This window comes from Staurois parvus, unplaced genomic scaffold, assembly GCF_062004578.1.
Source record: "Staurois parvus isolate SC_StPar_1 unplaced genomic scaffold, SC_StPar_1.0 ptg000517l, whole genome shotgun sequence".
Taxonomy (NCBI): Eukaryota; Metazoa; Chordata; class Amphibia; order Anura; family Ranidae; genus Staurois; species Staurois parvus.
In genome coordinates, this window is record NW_028318313.1 from 385,723 (window position 1) to 405,771 (window position 20,049).

The 20,049-nt window shown below is 41.6% G+C and overlaps 1 protein-coding gene across 6 annotated transcripts in view; it reads left to right on the forward strand.

Moving 5' to 3' along the window:
* FRYL (FRY like transcription coactivator) overlaps positions 1-20,049 on the forward strand; it is a 467,937-nt gene that overhangs the window by 240,795 nt on the left and 207,093 nt on the right. For all 6 annotated transcript variants that reach the window (XM_089690113.1, XM_089690112.1, XM_089690114.1 and 3 more), the window contains one exon: positions 18,594-18,793. In XM_089690113.1, coding sequence (XP_089546239.1) covers positions 18,674-18,793 — 120 coding nt within the window. In that variant the 5' untranslated portion in view covers positions 18,594-18,673. The remainder of the gene's footprint in view (positions 1-18,593; positions 18,794-20,049) is intronic.

A 20,049-nucleotide genomic window follows, 5' to 3' on the forward strand; every position in this document is an offset into this window, starting at 1 on the left:
TTATAGTAAAATAATAAACAGGCCATTTTATTTGCTTTCCAACTGTGACCTTGTTAGGCAATGTGTGCTTTTATTAGATTTTTTTTACATATAAGAGAGATTATCTTAATGTAAATAATCATATCAAGATGTAAATATTTTCAAAAGAATTTGTTTCTGTGTAAAGTTTGTGACATGTGGGGGTGCTATATTTGCTGATTACATACATAGACTCCATTTCCTGGTTTTCAGTGATTATTAAAATGATTCTAAAGTCTTATTTTTTTTTAAAGAAAAAAAACCCAAACATGTCTATACTTACCTGCTGTGTGCAGTGGTTTTGCATAGAGCAGCCCGGATTCTCCTCTTCTCAGGTTCCCCGCAGGCTCCTCTTGGCCCTCCCTCCTGTTGGGTGTCCCCACAGCAAGCAGTTTGCTATGGGGGCACCCACAGCTCCATCTGTCCATTGAGACGAGGGAGTCCCGGGATAGCTAAGACTCCAGTACACGAAGAGACTTGTAGATACTTTTTAGAGATCTGTCTTACGGTAGTACAACACATGGCGGAACTTTGCAGTAGATGCATGTATTGTACATGTTCTCTGGGTAGCCTTCTCCAACCCAATCCCAGATCAAGACAAGGCAAAAAGCCATGTTTCCTATGGTGTCAGTTCACACTACTGCATTGTAATGGTCCCTGCATACTTTTATTAATTGCAGCAGATTGCGATGTAAACTACTGCCTCACTTTGACATTTCATTAAAATTTTGGAGAAAAAAAGGTAAACAGTGCTGTGGGCCAGGATCAGTGAACCAGTGCTCTGTTAACGCATGCCAGTGGTCACGTACATAGCACGGCTGCCGGGTATGAATGAGCTCTAAGGTGTGTAGGAATCTGTCATAACGCTAACAGAATTGTCGCAAGAATCTCTCCTGCGAAGTGGCAGAGTTTTACAGGCAGAGAAGCTATTTGGAGAAGTTGGGAGAGTAATGGCAATGGTTCAAATATCAATTCCAGTGGAACTTAAAGGAGAAGTACAGCCAAAGCTATTTTGACTTCACTACTCCTGTGGATCACAGCAGTGCAGATAGTTCTTCACTCCTGTGACCTGTTTTCAGCTGACAGTGGTCTGGAGCTCGCTGTTGGCTGACATCACTAAGCCTGCCCAGGCAGGGGAAAGATCCCGACTTTAAAGTCGGGATCCACCCCAGAGTCAGGAGAAGCACCTGGCTCAGCCTCTCAGCAATCCATTGAGAGTTTGATCCAGCTGCTCTCTCTCCCTCCACAGCCCAGCTCTACTAACAGCGGCGGTGAAAACGTGGCGATCATGTGATCACTGAGTTCTCACGCTTAGAGCCGGTGGGGGACAGATACAGCATCCACCTAGGTAAGTATAGTATGGGAATATAACCCAAAGCCATACTTCTCTTTTAAAGTCAAATTTTGTCACAGAATTGTCTGAGAGATGAGAAGCAATAATTAGACATGCAGCACAATCAGCGATTTAGGGCTCATGTGCACTGCAGCTGCTAAACTGACATTCAGGAGCTGTTCAGCGTTTTTTTCAGCAGTCCCTGAACTCTCCCTAATGTTTTCCTATGTGTCCATGTACACACAGTCGTTTTACAGGCATTTTTTTTGAACGCACCAAACTTGTGTTCAGGAGCAGATTTTACAGGCATTTCAAACGCTTGTAAATGTGGTTAACCGAGTTTATATGCGTTTGCGGCTAGAAGCGTTTTTAATCTGTTCCATGCCCAGATGCTGTCCAGAGCCTTTTTTCATCATCAGAAATGCATGCAAAGCATTTTTCATGTATTCAAATGGACCTAGTATACCAGCGCAGTCAGTTCCAGGTTTCGCGTGAAGGAAAAAATGGTAGAACGCGCTGCATTATGCTCATGATGGGATCCATAGTGAATACAACCAGAAAAGACGGGTCATCTCAACACATACTGCTCTCTCTGCTTCTACTCTCTCTATTACTCTCAAAATGTCTATAATAGTTAATTTTTTACTATTTTTCAGTGCATTCTGGGCATTTGGGAAGGTCTCCTGAGGTTATCTTTTAAAAAACGCTTCTAAATGCAAATGCACATAAATGTGGTATGCAAACGCAGCTAAACTGACATTTTTTAATCTACATTTTCCAGCAGTCAGTTTCTATCATCCAGAAGAGTTTTCCAAATGCCCCGTGTACATGAGCCCTTACTCAACATGGAGCTCTTGTTTACCTCTGCTTTCCTTATCACCAATATGACATTATTTCTTTTTGAATTTGTTGCAACAATAGCGCTACACAGTAAAAGTCAGAGTTAAGAACCAGAATTTGTTGCAACTAGCAGAAAACAATGTTTCAAGGTTATCATGAATTTGGCACAAGATTTCCAGCTACATGTACCACACTGCCAGAAATGTGTTGCAAATGTCTTACTGAATCGAACTCTCTTGCAGTGAATCTTCCCAGTATCTATTGGCTAATCTGTAGATCTCTACATTTAATAAAATAACAAAGAGGGGAAGCAGAGGCTGTGAAAATGTAAAATTCACATCAACAATGATCATAATATAACCCCTACAATAATAAATGAAAATGTGTTGACTGGAAATCCAACATTTCTACTTAAGCCAAGCCAGTTTAAATAAACTTGAAAGTATTAAAAAGGAAGTTGAGGCAAAATGTTACAATAACGATTTACATCAGATATGTTTCCATTAAAAAATGTTAAGAGTCTAGTTTAAGAAAAGTATTTTAAAAATTCACCAGTTTTTTTAATGCAGCGTACTGCAATGTTCACATCTGTGCTGTGGTGTGCTAAAATACAGGGGTGTTGCAGTGCACTTCTTATATGTCATGGGGTGCACGTTCTGTAATGCATGGTACAACATACATTTTACCAGAATACACATATGTAAATACGCCTATTGTGGTTGTAAACCTCTGACAAGAAAAAGAATAACCTTCTGTAGTGTGTTCTTGCCTCAATCCAAAGCACTTAGTGTGATTTCTGTCTGCTGCCTGCCTGCCTGCCTGCTCTACTATCAGCATTTCTGACAGCTGTTGCTGACTCCAAGAAATTGTGGAGGCTAAGGAGAGGAGCTGCAGTACAAAGTCTGTGGTTGACAACCTCAGCTGTGTGTTTCCCTATAAATATGTCTGTTACCTCCACTCAGGTCTCAGATTACACCCAGCTCCCTGCTCTAGGCTGTGCAGTGTATGACATCAAATCCCTGTCCCCTGCCTCTTGGAAGCTAAGAAATGTGCAAATTCTGTATTTTAAAGTGTTGCTAAACCCAGGACTCTGCATTCACTATAGCTGGTCTCCCACAGTACACAGAACATGGAAATGCAATTATTTTAGTAAATATAAACTGCTATATACCTTTTCACATCAGCAGTTAGAGCAGTCTTGCGACTTATATCAGTGTTCAGCAGAGCACTGGTTAAAGCTTGTTGGAGCAATTTTCTTTCTGCTCTAGGAGGATGCAGGACCCCTGACCTCTGTCTGGACAGTGCTGATTGGCCCTGTGCTGATTACATGCACTCTCCCAAGAAAAAAAAAACCTCTCTTGCAATATACACAATACCATGTGTCTTATCGGGAGATAAGAGGGAGACACTGGAAGAAGGGGAGGATCAAATAAGTCAGGATCAAACAGTATTTTTATACAATGCAGAGAATTAACCCCCTAGGTTCCACAGTGTGTATAACAAGCATGCTTTACTGCATATACATACTGATTTTACTGCATATATAGACTGATTTTACTGTTGTGGATTTAGTAACACTTTAACCACTGTAGAGGAGAGAGAGTACTGCAGAGAAACAGGTACAATTTATCTAGGAGGATTTGTTTAATCTCTATGTATTACCTGAGGCTAGTATTTGAAAGGGTTTACAACCACAAATGCACAGTGCAACAGTAAATTAAATATGTGTAGGCCCTGTTGATTATTGTGTTGATCTTTCACATTTAAAGGCACAGTGCAACAATATCTTGATATTACTATTTGTGAATTTGTATTTAATGTTTTTGAGTGCAGCTGTGGAAAAGTATTAGTGAAAGCACTAAGCAGTTTTTTGTTTTGTTACATTGGTTTGCTGTATGAAAGGGGCCTAATCGCTTTTATCGTTTTCCTACATGACAGTTACAGTATGTCATCAAAACATTCAGTACACATACCAAACCATTATGTAGGTGTGGGATAGTTTTTTCAGCATGAAGTAGTTATGTAACCACGAAAATCTTTTATTTTCAATGAATAGTTATGTTATCTCCAACTTGAATAGCTTCATTTTCTGTAATCTGGTAAAGCCAGTTTGTGACTTTACTGAAATATAAAAGGAATACACATGGATTTTCATGAAGTATAGCCTATGAAGTCTGTCTTTGACTTTTTCCACAGCATTCACTACTATTTGGAAATGTTACTCTGAAGTTTGGCTCTTGTTCTGCACCTTGGAGATGGCATGTGAACATTGGCATAGATGAAGCAGTAGTCCATGAATCATGCTGGTACCTGTAGACTGTCCGTTCTTTACTAGATCATTTTTACAGTTCAGTGGCACCTTCACTGCTAGTGCCACCTTTCTATTGTTCTTCGTCTATGATTACAGATATCTTGCTTGTTAATGATCTTAACAAACTGTAGACATGAAAAGATTATTGCTGTTTTGCAATGCAGTGGAACTTTACTGGGAGCAATTTATCAAAGTGATTTGTTCATCTTTGTATTCCGTACTTATAAAATCAAACTAAAGAACACGACTACACCTGATCTGCTTTGCATGTAGTTCAGATGTGTCTTAATAGATCCTGCTAAAAACACACCACCAAGCAGGTGAAACTCAGTCCCAGAACACTCACCAATATTACAGCTATAAATAAAATCGGAATATAGATATGATTTAACTCTGCTAAGAGACATGGCCTCTTTTTGTGCTTAAGGGCTCATTTATACAGGTGCCCTGTCCAGTGCCTTCTGTTTACTTTTCTGTCCCAGCAGAGAGCTGTGTGTAGGCAGTCCATATTGGTGAATGGACATGCATTGGTATTATGGACTCGCCCCCAAAACACCTTTGACAGGTAAACATTCAGACGCAGGGCTTGTGCATCCAGGGCCTGCGTATCTGTCAAACACGGCTGATTCCTAACTTGTCCCATTCTTCCATATATATAATTTATTTATTTTAAATCTAAGATTTGGTGATTTTCTACATGGTGGGAGGATTGGCAGATAACAAAATCCCTAAAGTGTTACTAAACGCATGACCCTGCATTCACTATATCTGATCTCCCACAGTACATAGAACATGGAAATACAATAATTTTAGTAAATATAAACTGCTAAATACCTTTTTAATCAGCAGTGAAAGCAGTCTTGTGACTTGTATCAGTGTCCAGCTGAGCACGCGTTAAAGCTAGTAGGAATCTGCATTCTCCCCTGATTGCACTTTGAATCTGCAGGACCCCTTAAGCTCTGTCTGGACAGCATTGATTGGCCCTGTGCTGATCACATGAATGCTCATAAGGAAAAAAAAAAACTCTCTAGCAATACACACCAAACTGAGAATGTGCAGCTTGCCCCCAAGGCTCTGTTCTATCAGCAGATGGATTGGGGACAGTAGAAGAAGGGGAGGATCAGAGAAGACAGGATCAAATGGCCTTTTTACGCAATGCAGAGGATTAACCCCTCCACAGTGATTAACAGGCATGCTTTACTGCATATACAGACTGATTTTTACTGTTGTGGGTTTAGTTACCCAGTTGGCCATACATGGATCAAAATTCGTCTGGTTCAGCAGGTATTTGATCCCCTTCACAAAACATGACTTCGTATTTGGTGGCAAATCCCTTGTTGGCAATCACAGAGGTCAGACGTTTCCTGTAGTTGGCCACCAGGTTTGCACACATCTCAGGAGGGATTTTGGCCCACTCCTCTTGGCAGATGCTCTCCAAGTCCTTAAGGATTGGTGACTGACGTTTGGCAACTCGAACTTTCAGCTCCCTCCACAGATTTTCAATTGGATTAAGGTCTGGAGACTGGCTAGGCCCCTCCTGGACCTTAATGTGCTTCTTCTTGAGCCACTCCCTTGTTGACTTGGCCATGTGTTTTGGGTCATTGTCATGTTGGAACACCCATTAACAACCCATTTTCAATACCCTGGCTGAGGGAAGAAGGTTCTCACCCAAGATTTGACAGTACATTGCCCCGTCCATCGTCCCTTTAATGCGGTGCAGTTCTCCTGTCCTCTTAGCAGAAAAACACCCCAGAGCAGAAGGTTTCCACCACCGTGTTTGGCAGTTGGGATGGTGTTCTTGGGGTCATAGGCAGCTTTCCCCTCCTCCAAACACAGTGAGTTGAGTTGATGCCAAAGAGCTCGATTTTGGTCTCATCTGACCACAACACTTTCAACCAGTCCTCCTCTGCAGCATTCAGATGTTCAGTGGCAAACTTCAGACGGGCCTGGACATGTGCTTTCTTGAGCAGAAGGACCTTGCGGGCACTGCAGGATTTCAATCCTTGTCGGCGTAGTGTGTTACTAATTGTTTTCTTGGTGACTCTGGTCCCAGCTGCCTGGAGATCATTGACACGATCCTCATGTGTAGTTCTGGGATGATTCCTCACTGTTCTCATGATCATTGACACTCCATGAGGTGAGATCTTGCATGGTACACCAGACCTAGAGAGACTGACAGTTGTTTTGTGTTTCTTCCATTTGCGAATGATTGCACCAACTGTTGTCACCTTCTCACCAAGCTGCTTGGCAATAGTTTGGTAGCCCATTCCAGCCTTGTGTAGGTCTACAATCTTGTCCCTGACATCCTTGGACAGCTCTTTGGTCTTTGTCATGGTGGAGAGTTTGGAATCTGATATTTTTATTGCTCCTGTGGACAGGTGTCTTTTATACAGGTAACAAAATGAGATTAGCAGCACTCCCTTTAAGAGACTGCTTCTAATCTTAGCTTGTTACCTTTATGAAAGACGCCTGGTAGCCAGAATTCCTGCTGAATGATTGGGGATCAAATACTTGTTTCCCTCATGAACATGCAAATCCGTGCATAATTTGTTAAACATGCATTTCTTTTGAATTGTTTGTTGTTATTCTGTCTCTCAGTGTTACAGTACACCTACCATTCGATTTTTAGACTGATCATTTCTTTGTGAGTGGGCAAACATTCAAAATCAGCAGGGGATCAAATACTTTATATATATATATATATATATATATATATATATATATATATATATATATATATATATATATATACATACATATATATACATACAGACACACACACACACGCTTTGTCTTTTGATGGCTTTGGTGAGACTCACTCCCTAGGCCAATTTTTATTGCATTTGTTTTTCTTCACTGGGCGATTTCCCTTCACTTCCTGTCCCTGTGACAATAGATCAAGAAGGTACAGGTGCCCCTAGTATAGGAAGACACAGTGAGCAATAAAAACAGATGCTGTGACCACTCCCCACCTGCAGCCGCTGATTAGTGTTTTCTGACAGCAATGGGTGCCACTACCGGAATACAATGTCCCAGTATGGGGATTTCTCCATCCATCTGGTTTATGTGGATGGAGGAATCTGTTTTTTTTTTTTTTTGTTTTTTTTTTCAGCCTGCTATTAAAACTTTTTGGCACTGGTTCTGAAACCCCATCTATACCAGACTTGAGTTGGGCTTTAAGGGGAATTTACTTGTTAAATATTCCATCAGTCCCTTATCAGGGTGGTCTGTCCATTTTAGAATGGGAATGGAGTTGCATAGTAAATCTCAAGAGTTAAAAATACTACATTTCTGGTGAATGAGGTTCGCCACTTCTATGTTCTACAGACAATAGCAAACCAAAGAAAATAGCAAATTGACAGCTCAGTGAACACCGCACAATCATCCCATCAAACAATGCTGTGTTTGTTTGTTCTCATCTAATGGCTCTGCTATGTGGGAAAACTGTGAACATACACTACAGTGGTGCAAAAGGAAGCATCTCCAACTGCATTGTTTTCCAGCCGCCCCAAACATGGCTCATAATGGAGGTAATTGTCGAGATCGGGGAAATGAGGAGGAAAACAGGAGTGCACTTCTCATAATGTTCAGCTGTCAAGTTGTCAGTGCATTAAATGAACAAGCTTCACTAAGGGCTAGCTATAGAATTTAATAAGTGTTTGCAGTTATAAGCCACGATTCCTTCTTCTGGGAAATTCCCAGTTTAGTAATTATCTCCAATCTCCTAAAAATCTTCACAGGGTTAGTAAACTCAGTTTTGTAAGACATTTCTGATTTAAAGCTGAACTCTGGACAAACCGCTGAATAATATGAGCTGTTTTACCTGGTAAAGGTTTTGTATTCCTGATCATCCGGCCCTGAGAGTAACACAGCTCTTGCACACAGCACAGCCCTATCTGGCAGAGGGAGGAACTGAGTTTTCTTTACTGTAGTTTCAATTAGGACTTGCTCACACTAGCAGCACCCCTCTGTAAAGTGATCCATAGTGGATTACTTTTCAGAAGGCGGGTCACAGCCAGTTGCCAAACACAACATAAGATATAATGTTTGCCACAGTCGCAAAGCTTCATGGCCTTGGCATGTGTCTGACCCCATCATGCTGCCATTGCAGCCTCATGTTGCTAAAGAAAATAATTTTCATGGCTGGGAATCCTCATTCTTTTCAGTTCACAGCTCCTGCTCATTTCTTTTTCAATTATATTTCTTGCACGATTCTCCCTTCATTGATTAGAAATTCGTTTAATTTTCAAAAGATTTCCAACATGCCGATCACTCAGATTTGATGGTAACATGATAATCGGACGATGCTAATGGTGCAAAATACAAACAAAAATTCTTTCTTATGATTTTTGAAAGAAAATTTGTTTGGAATTTGACCCATTAGTAAATTCGAATTGTCACTTTCAGGTCTGAAAAAAACAGAAAAGGGCACAAACCTTTTTCATTATTTTGTTTTTTTTTTCTATGGACCTAGACGGATTCGAGGGTAATCAGATGTAATAATTAATTTGTCTGTTTACATCTGCCTACCCAAAGACTGATTTTCTGATCAGATCCACCTGAAAAACTGACAGGTGGATCTGATTGGACAACTCCATTGAAAGGACCCAAAATGGCACTTCTAAAGCCAGCAGCTCTAATCACTTCTGATCTTGTTTGCTAATGCAAATACACTGGGGGAGATTTACTAAAACTGGTGCACACAGAATCTGGTACAGCTGTGTAGAGTAACCAATCAGCTTCTGCGTTTTAGGACCCATTCTCATGGGTGAACCGATCAGACCACCCATTGTTCTCTATGGTGAGATGGATGTAAATGTGCATGTGTCTGTTTACCCCTGCCTACATCTGATCTGCTAAAAATGGATGGGGATCTGTTGCCCATCCATCTAGCAGATCAGATCTAATGACAGTCGGATGTACAGTTGTGGCCAAAATTATTCAACCCCCAATGCTGTAAAGGGGTTTAGGGACTATAGTGTACATTTGGAATTGTATTCAGAATCAAATCCTACAAGGACGTTGTAACTACCCAAATGCAACTAAAATGACATCAATTGTTTATGTAATACAGTAGTAAATGGTTCTTATGTGGTTTCTTCATTGCCACAATTATTCAACCCCTTAAAGACTACCACTCTGAAGAACAGAGGTTCATACAGGTGCTTTCCATCAGGTATTGAAAACACCTGTGGATGTCACCGAGCAGCAATCAAGCATAATAAGCACCAATTAGGCAGCTTTAAAATGACTGTGATACTCAGCTCCTTCTAGACATTTACTGGTGTGGTTACAAACATGGTGAAGGCAAGAGAATGGTCCAGGAAGACAAGAGAAGAGGTGATTTCTCTTCACAGGAAGGGCAATGGCTATAAGAAGATTGCAAAGATGTTAAACATACCAAGAGACACCTTAGGAAGCATCATTCGCAAATTCAAGGCAAAGGGCACTGTTGAAACGCTACCTGGTCGTGGCAGAAAGAAGATGCTGACTTCGACTGCTGTGCGCTACCTGAAGCGTAGAGTGGAGAGAAGTCCCCGTGTGACTGCTGAGGAACTGAGAAAAGATTTGTCAGATGTGGGTACAGAAGTTTCAGCCCAGACAATAAGACGCACACTGCGTAATGAAGGCCTCCGTGCCAGAACTCCCAGGCGTACCCCCTTGCTGTCTCCAAAGAATAAGAAGAGTCGACTGCAGTATGCCAAAAGCCATGTGGACAAACCACAAAAGTTGTGGGATAGTGTTCTGTGGACTGATGAAACAAAATTAGAACTGTTTGGGCCCATGGATCAACGCTATGTTTGGAGGAGGAAGAACAAGGCCTATGATGAAAAGAACACCTTGCCTACTGTGAAGCATGGTGGAGGGTCAATCATGCTTTGGGGCTGTTTTGCTTCTGCAGGTACAGGGAAGCTTCAGCGTGTGCAAGGTACCATGAATTCTCTTCAGTACCAGGAGATATTGGATGGAAACGTGATGCAGTCCGTCACACACCTGAGGCTTGGGAGACGTTGGACCTTTCAACAGGACAATGATCCCAAGCATACCTCCAAGTCCACTAGAGCATGGTTGCAGAGGAAAGGCTGGAACATTTTGGAGTGGCCATCGCAGTCACCAGACTTAAATCCGATTGAGAACCTCTGGTGGGACTTAAAGAAAGCAGTTGCAGTGCGCAAGCCTAAGAATGTGACTGAACTGGAGGCCTTTGCCCATGAAGAATGGGCGAAGATACCCGTAGATCGCTGCAAGACACTTGTGTCAAGCTATGCTTCACGTTTAAAAGCTGTTATAACTGTAAAAGGATGCTGTACTAAGTACTAAGATTGAATGTCACTTGGGGGTTGAATAAAACTGATAATGCTGTGAGCACAGAAAAGACATTTGTGGTTATTTCATTATAACTGTTATGTTATATTTGTCTGACCTACAAGTGCCTCTTTAATGTAAATGTAAGCAAGATGACTGAATGATCAAAAGCAATGTCAAACTGGCCAAAACACTCAATTTCAGTGGGGGTTGAATAATTTTGGCCACAACTGTAAATGGACAGGTAGTCTGCATCCAACCGCCCCATAGAGAACAGTGGGCTGTGTCCGCTCTGCACAAGCGGAGCGGAATGGACCTGTCATCCGCCTGCTCAGCTGCGATCAGTGGACAGATCCCCCATTGACCAGGCAGATTCGCTTAGTGGAATCCACCGGTGTGAAAGGGTGCTTATTTCAAAGCTTAATAGAACAAGCTGGAATTGGAAGCTGATTGGTTGGTATGCACAATGGCACCTGATTCAGAGTGCTCCAGTTTTATTAAATCTGATATATGGACATAAAAATTGAGCTGTGTCCCATAACAGACAGTGTCATTCTATTATTTACGTTTAACATGTTTTTAGATTTTCACGTTTTCTATGGCTATCAGTATCCCTGTGCATTGTTACTATTGAATTCAAGTCGTTTTTCCTTTGTCTAAATATTATTTTTGGAATGAGTTGCAAAGACTCAAATATTCCAAGAAGTTCCTTGTCATCCTGTAGAATTTGGTCGTGCAGAGCCCGGCCTTTTTACTCTTTGAAGTTTGGTATTATCGTGGTTTTATTTACCCATCAGACAATAGTTGGGGCTAACGTTGTTTAATTGTATGCTGTGCCCTCCCTGCAGGTAGTCTGTTTCACCTAACTTCCTTTCTGGGGTGACTGTAGAGGCCTTGGATGCCTTGTGTCAGGTGACAGTTGGAGCAAGTTGTCTTACACAATGGAAATTCTTTGCAAGTACTTCTTGTTTAATGAACCATAACTTTTTTAAATTTAATCCATGACCTCCCCTTCTAGAGCATGTCTCAGGATTATTTTTTCTTTTACCTTGTTGACAGAGAGGTGTGAGAAGAGGCGGCGTTCTGTAGTCCAAGTGGGCAAACAGATCTGAAGCAATTTACAGTTCAAATTCAGCCTTGTATGGAGAGCGTGCCAAGAACTCAATCCACTCAGCAAAGTCCTGTCCACTTTAATTTACCAACAGAAGTACCTTTGCGGCAGAAAATACACTGTTTTGGCCTCAGGGGTTGTCAGAGCCACACAAATAGAAACAATATTCAGCCCCCTGGTTGTTTGGCCTGCTTATATCCCTGGGGGTCCTGAGGGTCACGTACACCTCTTTAGAACTTGCTGTGCTGCCCTTTTACGGCCCCCAGACATCAGAAGAGGAATCAAATCGAACTGTAATGATGGATATCTCTAGCAATCTCTTGTAACTTCTCTCCAGTCTCTGACTATCTCCTGCAGTGTCTTCAATCACCAACCACCGACCCGTTTCATGTCTGCAGTCTCTGTTGTCTACTATGTCTAACATGTTGAATAGTCGTATGCTGAATATTATGTGCAGTACCTTGTAGGGCTGCTAAACTGACATTCAAAAGCTGCTGAGCGTTTTTTTTTCAGCAGCCCCTGAACTCTCCTTTATGTTTTCCTATGTGTCCATGTACACATAGTCGTTTACAGGCAGTTGAGTTTACAGTCGTTTTTTTTTTAACTCACCAAACTTGCTTTCAGGAGTAGATTTTACAGGCGTTACAAACGCTTGTAAACACGTTTATAAGTGTTTGCGTTTAGAAGCGTTTTTTAACTGTTCCATATCCGGATGCTGTCCAGAGCCTTTTTTCATCATCAGCAATGCATGCAAAGCGTTTTCCATTTATTCAAATTGACCTAGTACACCAGCGCAGTCAGTTCCAGGTTTTGCGTGAAGGAAAAAAATGGTAGAACATGACGCATTATGCTCATGATGGGATCCATAGTGAATACAATCAGAAAAGACCGGTAATCTCAACACATACTGCTCTCTCTGCTTCTGCTCTCTATTCCTCTCAAAATGTCTGGAATAGTTAATTATTTACTATTTTTCAGTGTATTCTGGGCATTTGGGAGGGTCTCCTGAGGTTATCTTGTAAAAACGCTTCTAAACGCAAATGCGTTATGCAAACACGGCTAAACTGACGGTTTTTAACCTACGTTTTCCAGAAGTCAGTTTCCATTGTTCAGAAGTGTTTTCCAAAGGCCCCGTGTACATGAGCCTTTACTACACAGCAAGGAGCCCTGACTGATTGAAGACTAATCTCATTTGTAAGTGTCAACCTCCTATCTCCAACCATTCTCCTTCCTTGGGATGATTATTCTAATTGTTCTGTCCCTATAAGGCTGCTTTCACATTGATGTGCTGCGGTTTTCCCACACCGCTGGTACAGCACAGTTCTCCTGAGGCTTTCCAGTGGGTTAGTTGTGCTTTGCTGATGACTTCCATTATATTTTGCGGCTTTGGTGCACTGTCTGAAAGCGCTCCAAAACTCCTGAATGTAGGAGTTTTGGTGTGTTTTCAGAAAGTGCATCACACCCATAAGATATAATAGAGGTCTATGGCAAAGTGGAGCTAACGTACAGGAAAGCCGCAGGTGCACTGAGCTGCAGCAGCGGTACGGGAAAACTGCAGAACATCAATGTGAAGGCAACCTTATAGGGGGCTCAGGACAGTAAGAACTCATTTTTATTTGCAGTTTACGTATTTTTACCATCTCCACCCCAACCCCCACCACCACTGACCCATGCTCCAGGGGGATCATGCAGCCTCCCTGTCACTTCACAGTTTACACTTGGACAGGAGGAGCAGCAGGGATGGCATATACAGGAGCCAAATCTCTCCATTTTCCTCCTGCAATGGCTGACAGCGGTTTTCTCTTCCACTCCCTCCCACCGACATTCAGATGCTGCAGGAGGAAAATGTTCATTATGTTATGCAAAATAAAAATTCGACATTCTGAACCATTTCATTGACCCTCGTTCTTCTACTGATTTATGACAAAGCTTTTGCAGCTGATACAGTACACATTTGCCAATCATTAATGTGTGATGTGTATGATCCATTCCCTAAACCAGGGCTGGGCCATCATTCCTACTATTTCAGCGTACAAGAATTATTGGGACTTTTAAGGTACACACATTTGCAGCTTCATAAAATCAATTATTATTATTATTTGAATGAATTAACGATCCACCTTAAGACACCCATATAATATGGGGCAGCACAGTGGTTAGCATTTTCGCCTGGCAGCACTAGGGTTGTTGGTTCCAATCCCAGCCACAGTACTACATGCCTGGAGTTTGCATGTTCTCCCTGTGCCTGCGTGGGTTTCCACCGGGTACTCTGGTTTCCTCTCACACTCCAAAAACCTGCTGGTAGGTTAATTGGTTCCTTTCTAAATTGGCCCTAGTATGTGTATATATGAATGTAAGTTAGAGACCTTAGATTGTACAGATAGATTGAGGGTTAGGGACTGATGTGAATGTACAATGTAAGTGAAGCACTGTGTAAATTGATGGTGCTATATAAGTACCTGAAATAATAAAAAACATATAGACATGTTATATGCCTGGTAATTGTCACAGCAGATACCCTGCATACATGCTACTAACCATCTGATATTTAACATGCTGATAGCTCCAAACTTATGTATTGCATAATATTTTAATAGAAATGTAGCAACTTCATACACGTTTCATGAACAACATTAACTTCTGTGGGAGATTGCAGTTACGTGGTAGCTATATGGACAGCCAGCCAAACATTAAAAACAAAATGCGTTGCTCCACAGATGCCAACCCTAAGTGACCCTCCAGAAGCCACAAGGGAAATCTTTGTGTACCCCCCCCCCCCATGCTGTAATTGTATTAATTAGGATGCAGACACCCTGGGTCTGTTACTGAATATCAAAGACTGCTGGTCTCCATGTGAATTCACACGTCTATTAGTTCCTATGGGGGTGTTATTGTTGGCTTGTGATGGTTACATTGGTATCATATGAACTACTCCCAAGTCAGTATCTACAGTATGTTTCCATTTGTAAATCTTGGGATGACATTCAGTAAAGTAGAAAGTATGGCATGAAATCCATGTGACACAGGATACAGGTCCTCACTGAAGGGAGGTGTCTACGTCACACCTGGTAGGGAGGTAAATGGTTGAGTCCCCAGCCCCCCTCCCCCATTTTTAAAAATAAATGATTAAACCGAAAATATTAAAAATCAGTATTTATTATTCAGACCCCATTCAGGCAAATTGTACTTCTGTACTAACAAAACATCAATTTCTTTCTTTCTACATTATGTTCATGAAGCATTGCGGCAGCTCTATGGTTTTTCCTCCCAGTGATTAGCAAGCGGTTTTTTTTTTTTTTTTTGTTTTTTTCTCTCGATGCATTTATTGTTAGCATCTTGGTTTTAGAATTTTTCCAGCATGCTGGAACAACGGGATGGAAGAGTTGTGTGATTCGGTAACATATTTTCATCATTTAAAGTGCTCAATCTTCATTTTTATTTTTTAAATTTTAATCCTTAGAAATGCTAATAATGCTGGAATATGCGGCATAGCTAGCAGCAGCCTCGTGCAGTTTTTCTCTGGATTCTTTGCATTGCCATGCCAATCCCAAGAGAAGGAATGTTGATATCTTTTTATGTGCCCAGCCCTCATGTGATCTCTTCCAAGAACACTGGAGCATCTGTTGTGCCACTCACTGAGGGTCTGTTTACCCTGGCCAGTCTTGCTGGCACGCACTTCATGGAGAATTAGCTGTCAATTGGTTGCAGTCATTTTCATTTTTGGTTTTCCACCGTCCACTCAGTTATAAATCTAGTAGTGGAAGGTCAGTTGAATGCATTTTCCATGTGTTATCTGTATCATTTAATAATAATAATTTTCAGATTTATTTTTCAAAAGCAGTCTTGCAAAGGAAAACACCTGTGTGGAAATGTTAGATGAAAGCCATCCGCTCCCACCTCACTGTGACCAGTGCCACTGTGCTGAAGTAGTATGCAGCCCAGAGTGTGACAGCTTCCATCTAAGGCTTAGCACTTAGCCATTTAAAGTGATTGTAAAGGCAACAACTTTATTTAAAAAAAAAACAAAAAACAAACATGTTATACTTACCTTCTCTGTACAATGGTTTTGCACAGAGCAGTCCAGATCCTTCTCTTCTTAGGGCCCCTCACTGACACTCCTGACCCCTTCCCTTCTGCTGAGTGCCCCCATAGCAAGCCACTTGCAATGGGGGCATTCGTGTCTGCTCGCTCCCTAGCCGTGCTCTGCGTGTCTATTGACAGCTGCATTCAGAAGGTTTTTTTACCTTAATGCAGCGAATGCATTAAGGTAAAATAAGACTTCTGCCTTTTGAACATCTTTAACCATATACATTTCAAAGTTCCCACCAGCTGAATGAGAGAAATCCATTTATTCTGCATCCAGCAGTGTGGACACTGGAATGTCAATTGCCAGATATTGTGTTTAGCAGCCGCTACTCCAGTGGCTACTGAATACCTGAACAGTGTGAACGTCTGATTAGATGCAAGCGCAGTTTGGCTAAGAATTCTGGGACTTGGCTGCTTCAACATGGACCACCCACACTTTGAATTTCAGCAGGAATTGAACAAAATTCAAGCATTGTATGACATGCTTTACTTTGTGAAAAATTAGACAGGCATACATAGTACCCTAAAACTCAATTTACTGAAGTGAACATTTGTTTATTTGTAATAAGTTGTAATTGGGGTAATATTTTTGAATATACACAGGGGAGAAATACAGAGCCTGCCATTGCTGTCCTCCCTCTGGGAATGCTTGTTGCCCAGCTAACTCTGTCTTCAAAAATTTAGTTGACCTGAACGAGCATGAAGCAAGTGCAAATGGAACGCCTCCATCCAGGGATCCTAGGTGGAGTATGGCAGGCGAAGGCAGCTCCCCATAGAGCGAAGCAGTACTCTGCAGGAAATAAAAATGGACAGCAGGGGGCGCCAATCTAAGTGTAGAGGGTTATTATTTTATTAATAACATAGGGTGTAAAAACTGCTCACAAACATGAGGAGTAAGAAAGCATGGTAAAGTAATCCTTTGGTAAGCCGTTAGTCCATCAGCGGTGTGTGGAAGGGTCCTGGTCGTTCAGGATGAAACTCACTGCACTGAACTCACTGCACTTCTGACAGTGGACGGTTCCATCCCCATTCATCCTGAACGACCAGGACCCATCCACACACCACTGACGGACTAACAACTTACCAAAGAATTACTTTACCATGCTTTCTTACACCTCATGTTTGTGAGCAGTTTTTACACCTTATGTTATTAATAAAATAATAACCCTCTACACTTAGATTGGTGCCCCTTGTCCGTTTTTATGGATTTTGGTTGCCTAGGGCAAGGGTGGGCAAACTGCGGCTCCAGCTGTTGTGGAACTACATTTCCCATGAGGCATTGCAAAGATTACCAAACTGACAGTTACAGCTATGACTTGCAGAGGCATGATGGAACTTGTAGTCCTGCAACAGCTGGAGAGCCGCAGTTTGCCCACCCCTGGCCTAGGGCATAAACTTTTTTTTTCTGCCTCCAATTTTTTTGTTAAATTTTTTGAAATGGAAGAAATATGTTTTCCTGTCATCAGTATGTATTCTTCTAATGACCCTTGCTGGTCCTGCCAGCCACTTTATGGTCTGTAGTTGGAACATGGGGAGTGGGTCCTCTTTCATCAGCTGCTGATTCACATGGTGTAATAAAACACATAAGGCGGGCAGCATAAAGTAAATGATTTCTCAGAGTAAACTGGTTGCTATATGTGACCCAATAAACGTTAGCAACAAGATAAACATCACTTATGATGACTGAGACTAGAGAATGATAGAAGTATTTTTAATTGCATGCAGAGATGTTCCAGCAGTTGTTACAATCTCTGCATGTCTGTCCACTATTTGGTCCTTTTTGCTGTGGAGGAAAACAAGAGTTTCACCTTACCTATGCCTCGTGTATTGGTCAGCAGGATTGGCAAGAGAATTTCATCAGATCTTGGGGTCGTGAGGATTTGGGGGATGGACAGATCAGGATTAGCTTGTCTATGGCCATTCATTGAATATTCTAAACTTTGAATTAAAGGAAGTAGGAATATTGTGCCTTTTTTTTTCTTTTAATGCAAGTGACAGCTGGTGGATCAGTTGACCCATTCCCATTATTCTTTCTCTCCATCTTCCTGTTGCTAGAAAGCCATTAAATGTGGGGCATTCATATACCATGTTCAGTTTTAAAACTTGTTAGATGTTGGTTCTAATTGGGCACATAAATCAGTTGGCTTTCCTGCACTCTGGCTGGCATTGTGCTGTGGTGACAGATAGACTTGTGCATGTACAGCAAGATCTTTGTAGAAAGGGCACAGACGTTTGTGGGAAGGGTTACAAAAATCTTCAGACCTTTAGGTTTCTGGAGCAGTAGCTGGAATTAACTTTCAAGCCAAGTTCCCACAATAGTATGAACCCACGTATGACGCATTGGGTCATTGAAGGAACCATCACCAGAAATGTTTAACTGCTGGTGTGACAGAGTTTTTGAATTAAAAATGAACAGTCCCTTTAGGTAATGGTAAAAGACCCCAAAACCTTTATATTTCTGTAAACCTTTGTGAATAAAATAGTGGCGATGCTGAATCACTGCAAATCTAATGACACACCTGATACCTACCTTACAAATAGTGTCTAGATTGATCTGTGATGTTTACCTATGTGTTCTTTCTCCACAGCTTCTGCCCCAGCCAGCACTGTAAATAAAAAACGGGTCCCTCCCATCCACCACTGCACCTTGGAAAGAAGAAGCGTCACAATGTCAAATATTACTATTGACCCCGATGTCAAGCCTGGAGAATATGTCATCAAGAACCTCTTTGCAGAATTCGCTGTACAAGCGGAGAAAAAAATAGAAGTTGTAATGGCTGAGCCCTTGGTGAGTATTTCTGATGTTTTCATCCTGGCTGAATTATCTAGTCATTGCACGCTTTATCTCCTGAATAACAGCTATAAGGTAACCTTGTCTATAACCCTAGAAATTTCTGTACCGCGTTGCCTGTAGCAGAACAATAAAGCTTAGTGACTGCTGTATATCACTTGAGGCCACCAGGCTTTTATACTGCTTTTTGTTCATTCGGTTTCTTTTTAACGTTTTCTTGGAAGTACATTGTTAAGTAATGTCATTGTATTTCACAAATTAACTGGCTCCTGTGAGCAGCATTGTCTATGTATTTATCATACATGGAGTTCTGCAGACAGAATGTTCATCTGTTCATCAGGCAGATTGTTCATCTTGTACATCAGTGGGCCACAGAATCTTTGTGTTTAGGATGATCTTATAGTGTTTTACATGTAACAGTCTCATGTTAATGAGTTTGGGCTATTGCATAAAATGACCTTTTAACATTAGAGAATAGTATAGTGTGACCGGCATTAGACTGACCAAGACACAACCACTGTAATCTGCTGCTTTATGGCCCTGCGTACTAATCACTTAAAAAAATAAAGTCTACTCTAATTTCTGCAAGATATGTTGATGGTATAGGAGTTAGCCATAAGGCTGCACCAAACAGGAATAATATTTGCAGTAATCATAGCACGCCATCAGAAGTCCTCTTGTAAAGCAAGGCTTGTTGTCATGGGTTATTGCACTTTGAACATTATTGTTGTTCCTGAATATGTCTGTTAATGTAAATGCAAGTTTATTCCATTGGGGAATGTATTAGACTGGCCATAGGTGAACAGATGTCTCCCTAAGATCAGCTGGTGGGGAGACAACTGCCTATCCTTTATAGCATCAGTGTATTCACCTGATGGGTAAAAGCAGCACATGTGCACTTAAAGTGTTAATAAACCTTTTTTTTTTTTTTTTTTTAGTAATAAGCATGTTAAATTCATCTGTTCTGTGCAATAGTTCTGCACAGAGCAGCCCTGCTCCTTCTCTTCTGGGGTCCTCCACTGGCACTCCTGGCTTCTCCTCTTTAGCGAGTGTCCCCATAGGAAGCCGTTTCCTATGGGGGCACTCAAACGCACTTGATCCGGAGCCACAATGCCTGTGTCCATAAACACAAGCAGCGGGGCTTGACCTTGCCCCACACTCCCTCGCCATAGAATGTGATGGAGAGCAGTAGGCGTCAATAGCGTCCACTGCTGTCAATCTGCCATTATCGGGGGGTTAACTGTGTGCCTAGC